This window comes from Dermacentor variabilis, chromosome 5 (assembly GCF_050947875.1).
Source record: "Dermacentor variabilis isolate Ectoservices chromosome 5, ASM5094787v1, whole genome shotgun sequence".
In the NCBI taxonomy this organism is placed as follows: domain Eukaryota; kingdom Metazoa; phylum Arthropoda; class Arachnida; order Ixodida; family Ixodidae; genus Dermacentor; species Dermacentor variabilis.
In genome coordinates this window covers 188,089,994-188,107,371 of record NC_134572.1, presented here as the reverse complement: position 1 = coordinate 188,107,371, position 17,378 = coordinate 188,089,994, and the positions used below count along the sequence as shown (strand labels likewise).

The 17,378-nt window shown below is 51.3% G+C and overlaps 1 protein-coding gene across 4 annotated transcripts in view; it reads left to right on the top strand.

Moving 5' to 3' along the window:
• LOC142583405 (fasciclin-2-like) overlaps window positions 1-17,378 on the top strand; it is a 183,285-nt gene that overhangs the window by 75,003 nt on the left and 90,904 nt on the right. For all 4 annotated transcript variants that reach the window (XM_075693855.1, XM_075693856.1, XM_075693859.1 and 1 more), the window contains exon 2: window positions 2,171-2,336. In XM_075693855.1, coding sequence (XP_075549970.1) covers window positions 2,171-2,336 — 166 coding nt within the window. The remainder of the gene's footprint in view (window positions 1-2,170; window positions 2,337-17,378) is intronic.

Below are 17,378 nucleotides of genomic sequence, written 5' to 3'. Positions count from 1 at the left end.
CCATGAGATTATCTCATCCTCTCTCACTTTCCGCTTGACGTTCTTTGTTGCTGCGTTGCTTACCATACAGGCCGCATACTTGCAGGTAGGCTTTCTAGTTCTCTTCCGCTACTTGACGCCACCTCGTGTCGATAAGAAAAGACTAAGAAAAACACATTTTATCGCTGTATTTTAGCATGTTGGGTGTGTGGACCTATGAAAAACGCGACGTAGCTTAAGCGCACAACAAGGTGTGATTACGTTTTCCATTGAGGCGACCTACCCGTCGAATTTTCAAGGCTTCTGCTCAGCTGCTATCTTGTTTACACAGCCAAGTAACCTGCATCATTTTTTTTTTATTTGAATCCTGTCTTCGCGAAGCTGTCTCTTGTCGGTTTCCTCAGAATCTGAACGTGAGTTCAGATCGCCGCTGTCCACTTAGCTTTCTACTTAGCAGTCTACGGTGCATATTAGAGCACAGCCTTCAGCATGCTGAACTATGCAGCTTCTCTAGTTTTACATCTACTAAGTGACCACCCGAACGAAATTTATTGCACCTTTGCCCCGATTTTGTTTGCTTGCGCACACTTCAGGATTTATACGTTTCTAATTAGTACTAATACATACTGACTATTCGACTTGAAGACTGACTCGAATACGGCATTTATTCTGTTCGTTGTTACATTCGTGTACTATACGCGCACCCCTGTGATTTCTCAGCCTTGCGTGAACAGATAGATAATCACATTTCGCTGGCTGCCATCATCACATGCTCGTGAGTACACACATCCGCTCTTTCGTCAACGCTTTCCTTTGGAGCACTCGCACATTTTTCGGAGCTGTGGACGGAAACTCGTGATCACATCCTTGGCATAGCTTGTATTACTGCCACGTGTGTGCAGCTATCGCGCTGCGCCCTCTCCTAGAGTCTCCGCGAGCGCATACGTGAAGATGTCGGCGCCCGTGTCTGGTCGGTTGTGAACGCCAGGGAATCGCAGCGCTGCCATTATCGTCTGGCGTCGCCTTCGGCAGTCGTTGCCCGATCTGTGCCATAAATGGAATACACGTCCTTGTCGTTGGCCTGCAAATCTTTTCGTGCCAGGCGGGAGCTGCGCTTTTGGTAGTAAGACTGAGAAAGGGGCAGCTGTCCGGATGGTTACAGTGTTCCTAAACGCCGCTCGGCGAGTACGCAGCGGTGTGCTCGAAATGAAGACGTTAAATATGGTGCCGGTGAAGTCCAATGTATTCGGCAGTACGTCGGATGGAACGTGCTCATGTCAAAACATGTAAAGGCTCTGACGGAAAGCAGCCGTCAAGACACAGCGTTGTGTCGCCTCCTTACCTGAGCACTGCGGCTTTTAACACGCCTCAGCATGCAGTCCACACCAACGACCTTCGAACTTATCGAAAATTAGGTCGCATCACTGGAATGCCGCACAGCTCGTTTCTCGTCTGCTGGCGATAAATTGTGCTCGCAGGTTGTAATGTAACTAGACTGGTCAAGACGGACTTCCGCGGTGCCTGCCTGCTTAATCGCGTAGTTCTCGTGTCCTGCGTCCTGAAATCCTTTGGTGCTCTTTCTGTGGTGCCCGTCACGTGCCCGCATGTTGCACGGCGTCCTCCTTTTTAGGCCTGTCCCAGTACCTAACTTCAGTTCAGGCTAACATTACTGCACGCATAAAATGTAAATAAGGTTTCAAGACCGTCGAGAATATCGGGTAAACAAATTTTCGCGCAGTGCGAGCTTCTCTCAACGGCTATTGTGCGTGTGGCTTAATCGAATCTCGCGACACCCGCTGTTGTTGCTTAGTCTCTTTGGCGTTGCGCTGCCGTGTACGAGGTTGCGAGATCAAATCCTGCCCGTGGCGGCCGCATTTCGGTGGGCGCGAAATGCGAAAATCACGCATGCCTTGCATCGTGCGCGTCAAAGAACCCCAGGTGGTCAGAATGAATCCCGACTCCCTCACTGGGGTGCGCCTCGTGATCGGATTGTGGTTCGAGCAGGTAATTAAAACTCCACTATTTTATTTTAAACTCGTGCAAGAGCATCTCAGTCTGTGCGATGTCTTCTGACAGACTGCGTGTGTGCGTGTTTTTTAATGCCTCTGTCCAGTTAGCGCCTCTTTAGTTGTCCTTTTGGAATGTCAGCGTGCTGTCGTCACCTGACCTTCTGTACGTCGTTTTTTTGCAGCGTCGTCGTATGGCCAGACCCAGCCGAGCCTGGTAATCAACCCGATCGGCGAGAACAAGACTGAGCCCGCTGGCACGGGCTTCGTGCTCTTCTGCACCAAGGGCGCCGGCGAGGCGGAGTTCTCGGAGTTCAAGTGGACCGGCCCCAACGGACAGGAGATCACCGGGTGAGAGTGCGCTCGCTCGCTCGACCCGCCGGAATGCGGCTCTCGCATGACGTGTCGGCGTGTGACGCAACGTTTCCGCTGTGTTGGCATAGTGCAGGGGCTGGAGACCGTCCCGCGCAGCATGTTTCACATAATGTGCTCATGTTAGGGAGTTCGTCCCCTGGGAAAGAGCCAACTGCATAGTGAGTACGTCTCATTTACAAAAAAAGATAATAATAAATAAATATAAAATGGAGAATACTGAGCACGCCACGAATCTCGGTGCTCGATCCTCCATTTCACTCCTCAGTGCCCTTGCGAGCGTCAGCCAGCTGGAATAGATCTCCCGTAATTTCTTGCAGCTCAGTCTGGAGACGGTCTCCTACGCGCGCCTCTCCTCCGGCAAACACGCACATTGGCGTCAAATCCGCGGCCGCGTGTATTAAAACTGTATTTTTCCCAGAAACGTGGAACAGCGGCCCATGCTGACACTTTGTATACGGTGCGCCACAATGAGAGCGATGGACACGAGCTTTTCCTGAAGGTCGGTAATTCACTGAACGAAGCTCCACAATATTTCAGCACGAGAGTGAACGCACTTGCACTTTGCAGGCATCGCTCCTTGCGCGCTATTTCACCTCGGCTCTGCGGTCGTCTGCTGGAACCGGTCTTCTGCTGGGCGTTACACGTAGGGCGATTTCGGGTGCCTTTTGTGCGTCCTTACGAGGGCCGACTGACGGCGTCGCGCGATCTGCAGCTGGCTTGCGAAATGCGCCGCAGTGGCCTCGTGTGACCAGCGAGCCTCCCCCTCGGTCGCGGCCCTTCGTACGGACGACGCTCCCCGTGCGCCGAGAGCACCGCGGGGACCCCTTGCTGTCTGCCGCGCGACTTCGCCGCGCAGTGTCGGGACTTTCTTCCCCATTGTTTCGGCTTTCCTTCCCGCCCGCAGAGACGTGGCGAAGCGGCGATCGCATTGCCGGAAGTCTGACCCGAATGAAGTGCAAATTGTTGGGTGCGCCGGCCTCGGTGTATCAACAGCAGTGCGCGTGGCGCGGTCTCCCTCCCTCTCCTCCGGCATCCGATTGCACCACGCGCGGCTCACACCGTGCCGCGGGCGTGGTGCCGCTCGGCTTACGCTCGGCGCTGCTGTGGCGCCCCCACGTGAGGAGAAGGCGCTGGAGCCTTCTCCTCACGAAGAAGTGGGCGCTGCCATGTTTGAACACGTGGTCACGCGCCCATTGCTCGCCTCGGGTGCCACCGTTGCCTCAGTATGGACGCCGGTGCAGTTCAGCGAACCTCTGTTTCGGCGGGTATCGTAGGCCGGGAATGGGCGGACGAAGCTTTCGCCATAGCTTCCGAAGACGCGTAAGCGCTTTCTGAGCTCATTCCGCCTTGTCCAAACTCCGCGAGCCGCGTGTACGGGCTTGTGCTGTAGAACAGGGGCTGTGTTCCAAGTTGTTCTGCTTGTGAATTAAGTCAGTATTAGTGTGTTTTGCTTTTCGTTCTTTGCTTTGCTAATACTTTCAAACAGCGGCTTGTCATGTCTCTGTCTCATTATATTTTTTTTAATCGAATTTTCTGCCGCTCCGCACGTATTGGAACAAATATAGATGTTCCGTTTTTTTTCGGCGGGGGGGGGGGGTACCTTTTTTTACTAGCGGTACTGCATAGAAAAGTTACCTTGGGTAACTTTTCTATGTAAATGAGGGGGTGGAGGTACATTTACTAGTACGATTGTGAACAAGGCCCACCATTCGCCATAAAGATGCGAAAACCCGCAAAAGAAAATTGGAATAACGTGTATCTCACAGGTACGCCTGTGAGATGCACCTCTCCTTTACTTGGCAAACAACTAACCACGTCAAATAGACTCGCGCTCGAAAGATGCGCAGGAAGAACCTTGCCAAGAATAAGTTAACAAGCGAAACTGCGAAATAGACTTTTATAATTTCTTTATAGTAGCGTTTTTTTTAATTAGCTCTGGAAGAATTACAGAGAAATATATATTTCCGGAACAATCACAGGTTCTTTTGGATCCCTCTTTTACTGCTCTACCAATTAAAGTGCCAAAACAGACTCGGGTTGTTATTTGGGAAGTTGCGTAACGGTGCGTGGCCGCCAGTCCCGTACAACCGCGTAGAGCGCAGGGCGCTGCGGTTCCAGACGTACTGCGCCCACTTCGGAAGGTTAGAAAAACACCCACATAAGCACAGCAAAGAAGTGGCTACGTCAGGCGGCTCGATTCATAACTGTATAAGCGTAATTCAAAACACACGGAATTAGTGTCCACTTCCGGCGGCGTTTTCTCTACTTCCTTTTTAAATATGTTGATCTATAAATGTTTTCAAAATTTTCGCTTTTCCTCCCTGTTTGGCTGTTGCATTGGCTCTCTATCTTAGTAGATCGCTTAATTTCTCAACTCCTTGCCAGTTTTCCAGTTGCCAATTTTGCTCGAAAAGTGCTCTACAACTAGGAAAAAGCCAGGCGAGGTAACGGGTGACAGTCATATTGCTTATGGGTTTAACGGTTATTGCAGGGTCTGATGATGGATGCTGTTTCGCATTATTTTATTTTCCACCTTATCTAACCCGTATCGCGGGCATATGCTTCCGAAGATCTGCCAGCGTCGCGCCGAGCCGTCAGTCGAGGAAATAATGAAGCAAAAGGAAAAGTTAAACGCAACTCGTGTTTTCTCCGGCCGCAACTCGTTCCACAAGCATGCAGACCAGCTGACTACGAACTGAATCCCTTCCCTGGTCCCTGGATCAGTCTAAACAAAGAAGGTTGAACTAACAAAGCAACAGCGAGGCGCGTGATCGTTGAATAGATGGTGACAACTGAACTCATCTCGAGTTAATCGCGCGGGCACCGAATCGACGAGAAAACGCCTTCACGGCCCGGGAGATGCCCATAACTACCGCCAACCAAAAGGAGTGAAACGATTGACAACCATTTCACTCTGTGAAAATGGAATGGCAGCGAATGCTGACGACAGTCAAAGCTCTCAAATGAAAAGCCAAGTGTGTCACCTCCACCGCGGGCCAGCCTGAAGATAGTGCAATATCTGGCCGACCCGCGGCAAAGGGGAAGCAAGCGTTAGGCACTCCCCATACGTGGGCCGCTCCCGAAAATAGCTATTGTTGGCGACATAGTTTGTGTACCGTCCAACGGGAACTAGGTTGCATGGCACCCGATGTTTTGTTGTGCAGGTGGGAAATAACGCGTCCATTCGTATGGAATGCATGGACGATGGAAGGACCGTATGGTAATACGGTCATTGCTGTTCTTCTGACAGCTTTGCGCAACGAAGCTGCGTTGCGCGCAAATTATTACCAGCAATGAAATTCAGAACATCTTCGTAGTAAAGGTAATGAGTCAGTGACAAATGAATACGGGGTTATTGCCACGATGTTGTCATCTAAGTAAATGTTTTATAGCGATGGCAATTATACGGACGCTCTACGCGCGTTTCCGCCGTCGCCGTGTGGTTCCGTGTCAGGTCGAAGGGCGATAGGGTCGTACTGTATATGCTACCAAAGGTAGCAGTAACTCTAGGGTCGCCCTTGCTTGCGCGCCCTCTGTTGTACGTGCGAACGGAAGCGTACGAGGGTGAGCGGGCAATCGCGGCTCGTGCACGTAAGCGAGGAAGAAGCGCCGCCGTTTTCCGTTGCGGCAAAGCCGGGAATTCTCGGGGAATTTGTTTTCTACCCGGGAAAATGAGCTGTAATTTTATTGAATGGCAACGAAAGCTCAAGTAACAGAGAGGAATCGTAGCGGATCCGCGGGAGAAGTTGCCATTGTACAGTCAACGGCCGAGTTTCCGGAGACCCGATAATTCGGACGGCTTCGCGGCGCCGCCACGTACCCCATAGAATCAATGTACAAGAACGTCTGAAATTCCGCACGCAAGAACCCTTCGCCGTCCGTTTTGCGGACTTTATCCCGTGACCACAGATCCGAAACGGTATTTGTCAAAGCCACCACGCTTTGGTCACTGCAATATAAACTGTGCTTGTCCGGTTGAGCCCTGCGCCACCTGTCCTGCCGCTCACGCGATGTGATCTATTTCATGTTGCCGTTGAGTGCGGGAGTTGGCCGACGTTGAGGTGGACTTTGCGACCAGAAGGTTTATTTATGTACAGGAATATAAAAGGCAAAATAGCAGTAACGGCGCCATCATTACGGCCGGCCGCAAATCGGACGCTGTGGCCCGCGACAAGAAGAGTCTCTTCCCGGTGGCTCTCGGGCTTATATAGCTCCTCGAGTCTATCGGGGTTATGCCATTTTCAGCCAATCGTTGAGCCCGTACAGGTGTCATTTTCATCCAATCGTAGGGCCCGTGCAAGTGTTGTCATGTTCGGCCAATACTCCATGGACTCTATTCACCGATGGCTGCCTCCGTCCGGCGTTGCCTCCTCGCCTGGTGTTGCTGCTCGAGGTAGCGTTATGGCTAGGGATCCACCAAGCCCCTTGACGAGTACGTCCGGTAGTAGGAAGAAAGGAAAATGGTTTATTTTACAGTATTTACGCTGGCACCAGATACGGAAGCCTACGCTCTGTAGAAGCATATGAAACGTCTGAGTTCACATCAGGACACGTCAGCACTTCTCACTGCACCAAAAGTATCCGCTTGAATGCCTTTGTCTTCCCTAGGTGACTAGGCGAGGGAGTCTGGCTGTACCGCGGCTAATAACGATCGTCGAATCGGTCGTAATATCCCGCTCATTACATCCCACAATTCCGCTGAACTCCGCCTCCGATGTTGTACCTTCGCACCCGCATATTTAGCAACCTGGTAGTCCGAGATCGAAGCCGTTCCTACTGTAGTATACGACATTGGCCCTTTTCACCAATTAGTCCAGGTTATCAGCTTCAGGTAGAGGGGTCTTTTATTGACTCGTCAACGGTCGGCGTCAACGCTGCGTTGGCTTCGGGATAGGTGCCGATGAATTGGTGGGGTTGCCTCGTGTTAAACGTCTAATTAATGCCCTTGGCCGTGTTGAGACATAACACTAGTAGGCGCTCAGCAGGTGAGACCTGTCGACCTTGAACGACCTTCCAGTGCTGCAAAACAGTTTTTCTTGGTACTAGGGTCAACTACCTCGAACTGAGCCGGCCTCCAGTTGCACTTTCGGGAAACGCGTCACACAGTGGGTAGACGAAATCTCCACGCGCGGCACACGAGGTCGGGTTAGCCAGCTTGTCTCTGACCGGTCCGGCAGCATGGGCGACGCGCACCTGCGCACCACAATTGTAATGCGACGCAAAGTGGTTGCATTCGGAGAACTTGACCGATGCTTGTTAATGGTGCGTATCTAATCTGCCCAATCCGCCTGCGTTCACCACAATATCGGACACACAACAGCTCTCTGATGTTCATCCTCTTCAAGTGCGCACGCTCGAAGCGCGTTTTCGTCATCGTCGCCGTGCTGTCACGGTCGATGCGCTGCTCGCGGGCAGAGAGGTGGCGGGGGGAGGCCAAGAAGCTTTGTTTCTCCTCGTGAAAGCGCGCAGGAAACTTGAAGACGCACTTTAAGCTTTCGAGTACGTTCACTTGGACGTTTTTTGTTCTTTCTATACCAGGCTTCACGAAACTTTGCGTGCGGTGCCTTCCATTAACTCGTAGCTCGGGTGCCCTTTATCGAAGAGTTTCATTATTCCGAAACATTACCTCCGTTTTGTACCGTTAAATGATAACCAGCACTGTTAAAGTATTTCGCTATATGAACAATTTTTTTATATTCAGATTTTGTTCTGAACGTTTGGGAGCACTGCAATCACGGCGCGTAAGCGGGCATGTCACGGGGTATTTTTTTTTTTTATTTCGCGGGCATCTGCAGTGAACGAAAAAAAAAACGTATATTTAATAGAAAGCTAGAAACTTTAATCGGACGTTTTGCAAACCGCTCCACAACTTTCCGTTTGGAATATTTTGCCTAAATTCGTTGCTTCAGAAGTTGGTTAATTAATCTTGACTACCTATGCAATGAGACTGAAGTAATCAGAAGAATAAGAATGGGCTGGGCTGCGTTTGTTAGGCATTCTGAGATCATGAACAGCAGCTTGCCATTATCCCTCAAGAGAAGTGTATAACAGCTGTGCCTTACAAGTACTCGTCTATGAGGCAGAAACCTGGAGGCTTACAAAAAGGGTTCTACTTAAATTGAGGACGACGCAAGGAGCTATGGAAAGAAGAATAATGGGTGTAGCGTTAAGGGGATAAGATAGCAGATTGGGTGAGGGAACAAACGCGAGTCAATGACATCTCAGTCGAAATCAATAAAAAGAAATGGGCATGGGCAGGACACGTAATGAGGAGGGAAGATAGCCAATGGTCATTGAGGGTTACGGACTGGATTCCAAGAGAAGGAAAGCGTAGCAGAGGGCCGCAGACATTTAGGTGGGTGGATGAGGCTAAGAAGTTTGCAGGGACAACATGGCCAGAATTAGCACATGATCGGGGTAGTTGAAGTATGGGAGAGGCCTTGGCTCTGCAGTGGGCGTAGCCAGGCTGATGATGATGTTGATCTATGCAATTAAGGAGAATAAAAAATAGTGTGACTTACTACATAAAAGAAATTATGGGGTTTAACGTGCCAAAACCACATTCTGATTATGAGGCACGCCGTAGTAGACGACTCCGGAAATTTAGACCACCTGGGGTTCTTTAACGTGCACCTAAGCACACAGGTGTTTTCGCATATCGCCCCCATCGAAATGCGGCCGCCGCGGCCGGGATTCGATCCCGCGACCTTGTGCTCAGCAGCCCGACACCATAGCCACTGAGCAACCACGGCAGGTGACTTACTACTTACATTAGTCGGCAACATGCATTTGGTTGTGTCGTCTTAGAGTGCATCAGCATGTTTTTAAACTCTGGCTAAAGTTAGCTGCTAAACCCTGTATATAGACCGGCCACACAGTTGCCGCTTCACGGCAACTACAGCTTATCCAACCATAATCTTTACCGAAAAACGCTTGCGGCAAACGCTGTGCGCGCAGGCGAGCTGTCTGGTTAGTTCTCTTCTTTTCTCTACACGGCCAACGCCGCGGACGCGCGGAGACGAGCGCTATCTGGCGGTGCTGCTGCATGGAAGCCGACGGCGCACGCGACACGTGCCTCCCGCCGTGACTGGTTGAGTTTTTGCCCACAGACATGACAAATGCATTGGGGGGTAGGGGTATGCAGTTTCGTTGTAAAAATGACGAAAACAGAAGGTGCGGCCGCAAGCGCGCTGATGCTGGCGCGCTTGTTTGCGCGGGAAAGGTGCGATCGCAACCACGTGACTCCGCGCCACCAACAAGGATGCGCGTATGCGCCCCCTGGACCTCCTAGCCCGCCCTCTCCCGCTGGCCGGATACACGTATGTCGCTACTATTGGTTTTATTCAGGTGGCTTCAGTAACACGTGTGCAGGAGCTCCGCCCCCGTTGGCTTCCCCTAGCTGCAGCAGGAAGTTGATGGCGCATCATCTGTGAGGCTTATAGCGCGTGAAGAGACAAGGACGAAAGGAAGACGTGACACACACAGGCGTTAGCTTGCAATAATCTTTATTTGTGTCACGTCTTCATTTTGTCCTTGTCTTTTCACGCGCTATAAGCCTCACGATGTGTTACCAGCAAGCCCAAATCACTGCATTACAGCATCAACTGTGCTGCCTGTTGTTGCGTCCGTAATGCGCACACGGACGCCGCCGCTCCCGGAGTCTGCGGCAGTCACGAGCGGGAAAAGTTGCGCGATAGCTTAGCCCCCACAGCTGCAGATTGCTGCAGTTTGTTCCCCAAGTGGCGGTGGTGTGCAGAGGCTTTCTTCGGCTCTTTCACCCGTTTTTGTGGTCGGACCATTCGGATTTAACCAGCCCGGGGCTGCATGCTCTCGCGCTGCGGAGTAGCGGGGTGCCTTCTTCGCCGAACTTCGCTGCGCGTCCCTTGTCCTGATCAACGAGGCTTAAATTTGCATTCTCTCTCTCTCTCTCTTTTCTTTTTTTTGAAGCCCGCGCTTGCCCCTACTTCACCTCTGAAATAGAGCCTTGTTGAGTGGCGTCCGCAGATCAAGTGTTTTGGCTCCTAATGTAAATGCTAGGCTAATCAGAGAATAAAAGCTGGTTGTTTCCGCCGAAAGTATGGATACCTTCAGCTGGAGTACCGATGGCGCTATCTCCAGTAAAGTGACGTTAGCCAAATGCGGTTGTGCTCGGCGAGCAGCAGTGCGCTCAGCCAGTGGACTCGTCGCGGCACGCCGCGGTACGTATACGCTATTCGTAGCAGACCGCAGTTACGTGCTACTGTCGCGTTTACTTTTTCCACGACAGGGCCAGAGTGCGCGCTCGTATGCTGCTGGCCGGCTGTGCTTCGTGGCGCGGGCCAGCTTGGGGGGGACCGACGGATAGTCTAAGGATATCTGCCTAGGCGTCTAACCAGGAGCGGCGTGGAGTGAGCGCGCACTGGCAAGCGTGCGTGTGGTCTGGCCTTACGTGTCTCACGTAGTTCGAGGCTATAGTTGAGTGTCCAAAACTAGTCGAAATTGGCGAGACCCGGCGGCTAAGACACCGAAAAGCAGGGTGGGCAAAGTTTAATTCCTACTTGGGCGGCCGAGCGTGAGCAGGCGATAGCGCCTTCTGAAAGTGCGTACGTCGAAATTCGAAAGCAGATTTTCGCTTACTTCCGCCTGTTATTAAACTGCGCCAATGAATATGCTCAGCAAGTGTAGGAAAAAGCGCACTGATCCAAACATCTTTCTTGATGGATGTCAGTTACTGGCCAATAGCAGCCGCGTATGGGAATCCCGTACATTACGAAATAAAGCGTCCAGAAAACAGTGAGGAGCAGGCCTCTGTTGAAAAGAGAGCTTTTGGTGAAAGGTGGCTGCGCGCTCCGCGTGCGAGCTCCACGCACCGCGCACGAATGCAAAACTTTGCTAAGATGTTCGCAGCAGCGCATGCTATCCGCGGACTGCGTTTCTTCACCAAACCCGAGAGGGGGAGGGGTGGTTCACTACTCTTTTAAGCATGAAAAGGTCAGTAATAGTCGGAGGCTGTTAGATGGGTTTCCATCCCTAGCCTGTTCTTGGCACGAAAGAACCGCTCTTAGTTGCGCTCATTGGCTAAGCGACTCTCAATGTGTGATCGATATGCGAGGCGAGATGTAACTAGGACTGAAAAGATATGGCGTGTATCATTATTATGGTACGTATTTAGATCGCAGCTCTTTGACGCCCGTTCCTGCGGTGAGCGTCGGCCTTCGTAACCGAGCGAACAAACACAGCGAAGGATGAAAGCGAACGCCGAGCGCGCAGCGAGAGAGGAAAGGCGGCGATAGCGAAGAGACCGCGAGGAGGCAAGCGGAGGAAGATATGGCGAGAGCGTGAGAAGAAAAATGTAGTGCCGCGCTTTGCGGCGACGATGGCTACGAGATGGCGCCAGAGTAGTGCTCGTTGTCTGTATGGAAACAAAGCGCTGCATGAGCAGAGGTCTTGTCTGCGGCGGTTGCTGGGAATAGTGCCCACGCGCAGTCTCTCGCTATCTCCCGATTGCGAGGCACTCGCGCTACACTGCGTTTGTAACGTGCTGCACGAGACATTGTTCACGTCAGCCAATATAACGCGAAACGAGAACACGTATACCGCTGCGCTCAAATTTTGCATTAGGGAGTATCGTAATCGTCTGTGAATTCTTGTTTAAGTGTACACAGTCTCAGTACTATATAGGGCGAGAGTACCTAGACAAGCTAAAGCGTGCAGAGTGTTTCTTTGTCACCCCATAGTTGAATGTGAGCTACTATAAGGGTCCCTAACAGAATACGAATACTCCGCCCTTGAACGCACCAGAGACTGTATGACATCTTTAGTGGGGCTGGGACAATATAGCAATTGCGATGGAGAAAGCCGCCTGTGCAGTTGGCGTTTTATTGCGATAGCAAGTATATGGACATTCCAGGCCCATTTCCGTCGTGTGCTGTATGTGCGAGGTAAGCCAACGATGGTGGCTCGATCTCGCGCGCGTAATGGAGGAAGGCGGGACGCGGCCGCGCGGGCCCTATTTTGAAAGCGATCTGCGATAGGGACGAAGTGTAAGCGTAAAGTAAGACAAAGTGTAAAGTATATTTAGACCATCGCCAGTCATAACTTTAAAAATCAGCTTTCAGTATAGTGATTACGGAAATCGCACTGAAGTGACATGAAGAAAGAGCTAGAATCGAAGAAGGCACTCATGTGTTCGCATCACAACTGCCGCCGCAGCAGCGGGGAAGACGTAATGATGCGCTTCCTCGATCTAAAATGTTGCGCTTTTGGCGTTCCCTTCTCGCCAGGTGTGTATCTGTCAAGCGAACGAGCACTGATCGCCAGCGCGCTAATCGCTCGGGCTTATTTTTTAACCCTCACGTAAACTCGTGTTCTTAAAGTAGGCTTTCATCTTTTTGCCTGGGCGTGTGTGCGCGTCCGCTGATGACGGACCAATGCGGCATGCCTGACGCGAGCCGTCATCGGGACCCTTGTGTAACACGCTGACAGCGCAGGGAATTGTAAAGAAAGGGGTTTCGAAACCGGGCGCCGTCGTATTAATGCCTCGCTTGGCGTGGCCGTCTTGCGGTTGCAAACAGCGGAGCGATTCTGCCGCTGCCTGCGAGCCTTCGTTTTTTACACGCGGGCTCGTGTCACACTTGCTTCTCTCGGCGTTCGCAGAGGTGCGAAGAATGCGCGCCGCGGGTAGTATGACGGGAAACTCCAAGCCGTTTTGTTGCTCGTGATTCTTTTTTGTACCTACTTCCTTACTTTGGATTGCCACTAATGGAAACCTCGCAGGTGCGAACAATGGATGGGCGGGAGTGCGATGCAGTTGCGAGGCACAAAGGCATTTTTCAAAACGAATTCAGCTGGTTGGTTGTAAGCACTGTGTGAAGCGTTGTTCGGGAAGAGGTTAGGTGGGGAAAACAGTTTTTTTTTAACGCATGTCGCAATAGTGACGCAAGGAAGCCGGCGTGCATTGTTATGCTCGCGCAAGGTTAGGCGTCGTGCTCTATCGTGTTACTGCGATTGCGCGATCAACGACAGCATGTGCAGCTGTGCCTGTCAGCTTCGCGTCATTTTAATCGCCCGTGTGTTTCTCGTTTTTAGCAGCGCTGGCGAGGACGTTTCACGTGCGAGTTTCCGCGCGTGATAAAAGCAAGCTGACGTGAGGATAGAAACCGGGCGTCCGCGCTCGTGTGTGCAGGGCGTTGACAGTGCTGTATTCCGCGGTCATCGCGATCGTGGCTTGCTTGCGTGCTTGACCTACCCGTCGTCGTCCCCCGATCTATGGTACACTAGAATTGCAGTGAACTGTACTCACCTAACTTAATCGGAAGATAAGGCTTTCATTGTTGCTATGCGCGACGTTCGCGATTCCTGTGCAAAACCTTGTGGCATGCATCCTACGTCCATATATATATATTCACCTTTCTGTATGTATAGAAGGTTCTCTGCACCGACAGAGAACCCTTATAAGTTACATATAAAGGTTCTCTCCTTTCTTGTCCATTGTTTTTCTACGTCGTCTGGTTTCAGCCAGTCAAGCTGCTGTTGCGGTTACAAAACCTCGTCTGGGAGAAAAAAAAAACCGCTGACGACGCCACTTCATGACCGGCGGCGACGCCCTCACGGCTCTAAAGTGGGCAGAAAGGGGGAAAAATGAAGCAAGCAGAAGAAAAGGAAATACGAAGTTAACTTGCTTCTGTTTTGCATCTAAGCTACGCGACACGTTTGTAAGGCAACAACTGTGCAAAACGAGATCTGCACGGCACATTGCACACCAGCACGTTTGTTGGTGACACTTACCATCGGCCCTGCATGGAAACTTCGTGTTGTTCCGTTTGCCCTCCGAGTGTAGCCATAGTGTAGCTCTGCTAAACACGAGTGGTGGTTCCCGGCGGCTGCGTCTCAGCGTTGTGTTAGACCCCAGTTATGAATGTAGTTTGAAGCCCTAGCATTCTCACGTTTCTGCAGTGTACTGCGAATGTTAGTGCGCTCGTTCGTATAGAAGAATGGGCGAACGAACGTGTACGGAGAACCAGAACACGCGCATGGTCTGGCTTTCAGCAAGTTTCCTCGAGCCAGCTTCTTTAGACTGGAGTGAGTGGGGTTCCCTTGAGCCACAAGAGCACCCTCCAGTATTGGATGGCGACAAGGTGTCGATATCCGCGCAAGGCTGCCTTGCTTATTCGAAACGCGCGAGGCTTGCGACCGTTCCACACCGCTTGTCGCTTCCGGCCGCGGGTCTCGGGGACGATTTGCGGACGGGTCGGCCGAAACAGGCGACGTTTGCACGGGTCGACCGAATGCGGAACTACTAGTCGCGCGCGCAGGTCGAGTGGCGTGTTGTGCGCTGCCGGTGGTACGGAAGGAAGGCTGGCCGATAAGCGCCGCGGTGAACGCAGCGACCCTCTTCTCGCGGGAAGCGCACGGAACTCGCCGCTGGCAGGGTTCTCTGTTGGTGCACATGGGGCCGGTGTTCCGCATCTAGTAGTGCAACATTCCTTACCGTTCGGATTGTGTCGCTTGCTTCTTGGAAAGCTCGAATCGAACTTGAGATTGAGCAGTTAAACGGCGACGTGGCGTCCTTGGCGTTCCAAGCGTTTTAGAAAGTGCACGCTGGTTTGCCTTTCGTCGCGTATTATTTTGCCCTCCAAACCACCTGCGTTATTCGTCGGTGACCGACGTTGTCGTGAAGCGCTGGCCTGGTGCCGTACAAGCGACGCTTGTGTGCTCCCGGCTCGCGATTAGTCATCTCCCTGGCCGCAGCGTCTGTTTTGTTTATTTCGGGAAATGTGGGTCGTCGAGGTCGGTTGGCGTGCGAGAAGTGCGCGCGTCATTCGGTTCAGGGTCGCACCGGGGGACGACGCGCGGGGTCGTGAAAGTCGCTCGACGAGCACCTATTCCGGACGCGGGACCGGAATAGGCGCCCCGCTGAACTCCCCTCGCTTCGTTCCCGTTTATGTATTGCTTTATTCGACTTCCCTACTGCATTTGCCGGGTATGGCTGGGAGGCGCCCTTATCGCCGGCTTGTCTTACTTCCATTCTCTGCACGCCTGCTCCCGTGAGAGTCGCGTCATCTGGCCTCGGTCTATTTGCGTGCTTTTCTTTCGACCCATTCGCGTTGGTGCGCACCGCTTGTCGACATCGCGGAAGCCTCACTGCTTGCGCATTCCCCAAACTCTGTTCGACTGTGCGTGTGTGTGTGACCTGCTGTAGAAGGGTCTGATGCGCTCGCGCGCGGGCTCCGTTTCGGACGATGGGTTTTTCCCCCGAGCTCATCTCGCGCAGGCGTCACTCGCCGCTGGCACGGATTGGCCTCTCTCTCTCTCTCTCTCTCTCTCTCTCTCTCTCTCTCTCTCATTCTCTCTCGGCACGGCTTGCTCTGCCTAAAGCCCCTGAATTGAGGGGCTTTAGCTCTGCCGGGTGAGAGTGCGCGCGCACTTCGCAAACCCTGTGCCCCGGTATTCATCAACGGCCATCTTGCGTGGCGTGAGGTCAAGTGCCTGATGGGTTCTTTTTCTCCGTGCTCATCTGCAGTCGTTGTGAAGTTTGCAGCCCGTTTTTAGTGTTGCGTGAAAGCAAACTTTGAGCGGTGTAGCAGCTGCCCACACAGCCGCACCTTCGCTGCCACAAAAAAAAAAAAAAAAAAAAAAAGGAGGGGGAGGTGCGGGGGGGGGCGATATCATATGTGCCATCACTCTCTGCATCCTGACACATTGGAACCACTACAGCTGCTAGAGTACACTTATCACGCGCTGAATGTGCTCAGGATGGAGCAACATCGACAAGTTATTCAAACTGGCAGTACAATAATGCACTTAAGTTTAATTATTGGTGAATTCCTTGTTCACAATACTGCTTCTTGGTTTAGTTGGTATTTGCTGAAATAAATTTCTGCTGCAAATAAGTGTCTCATTTGTAACAAATATGTCCTTGTTCAGAGTTTATTCTGCTTACTGCACCTCGTGCAGTCATTTTACCCCTTCCATGCAGCCAGATAGGCAGTTTGAAAACATCCTGAAGTTTTTATGTACTATATTTTTGCTGCACTGAACTCCAAGGTGTCCTAAGATTGTACCACACTCGCACACTACTGGCTACAACAAGGGATGGACAGACATTATAAGCGCCTAGTAACAAACATGCACTCTCTTGACAGACGAGAGCTTCATCATTAACAGAGTCATGTCTGTACCTTGCAATTAAATGCTAGTTTATATTCCTCCTGCCTTTTTGGTGTACTATGAGCATGCTGCTAAAATGTGGAATAGCTTTAGTAAGAAGACAAATGACTTTTATTGGTCAGTAATGAAATTCCAGAACAATTGTCGACGCTAGACAGTAGAGTTTTGGAATAGGGGCCCTAATAGTTTGGGGCCCCAAAGAGCTTTGCGGGTGTTAGCGTTGGGGCACGCAGGAGTGAAGAGCTTTAGAATAGGGCTTTGTGTTTGCGCATAGCATCTTGCACTGCCAGCGCCACTATGGCATCAAAGAAAAGCTATTAGAAATAATTAAATAAAATATGCTATTTTATGATAAGAATAGTAATATTGACTTTCGTGTATTCACGTTTAATTACAATTAGGTTATTCTGTAAGCTGCAAAAAATTAGTGACGCTTAGTTTTGAGTAACCAACTTTACGTGCCTTCACCAGCCAAGCTTAGCCGTGTTAGGCCTACGAGCCATAACATCCACAATTGAATTTGGAATCAGCAGCGTCTAATGAATCAATCTTCATAACACACACTAGTTGAGAGAAAGCGATAGCTGCAGTCACTTCTCCTAACTTGCGAACTTCAGCGGTACCACGTATCAAACCCAGTTTGGTGCTACGTTAGAGCCGTCACTTTGATGGGTGCCGCCATGTTAGTTTACGGAAGCCTTTTGGGGCAGCATTTGGGGCTTTCGCTAAATCAGTGAAATAGCGTGCCCAACACAAAACCCAAACGCAGTTTGCGTCTCGTGCATGCGCAGTGGCTTCAATGCTATTTCTTTCTAAAACTATTCTAAAACTTTATATTTCAGTAGGCGAGCATCACCGCCTTGTACACTC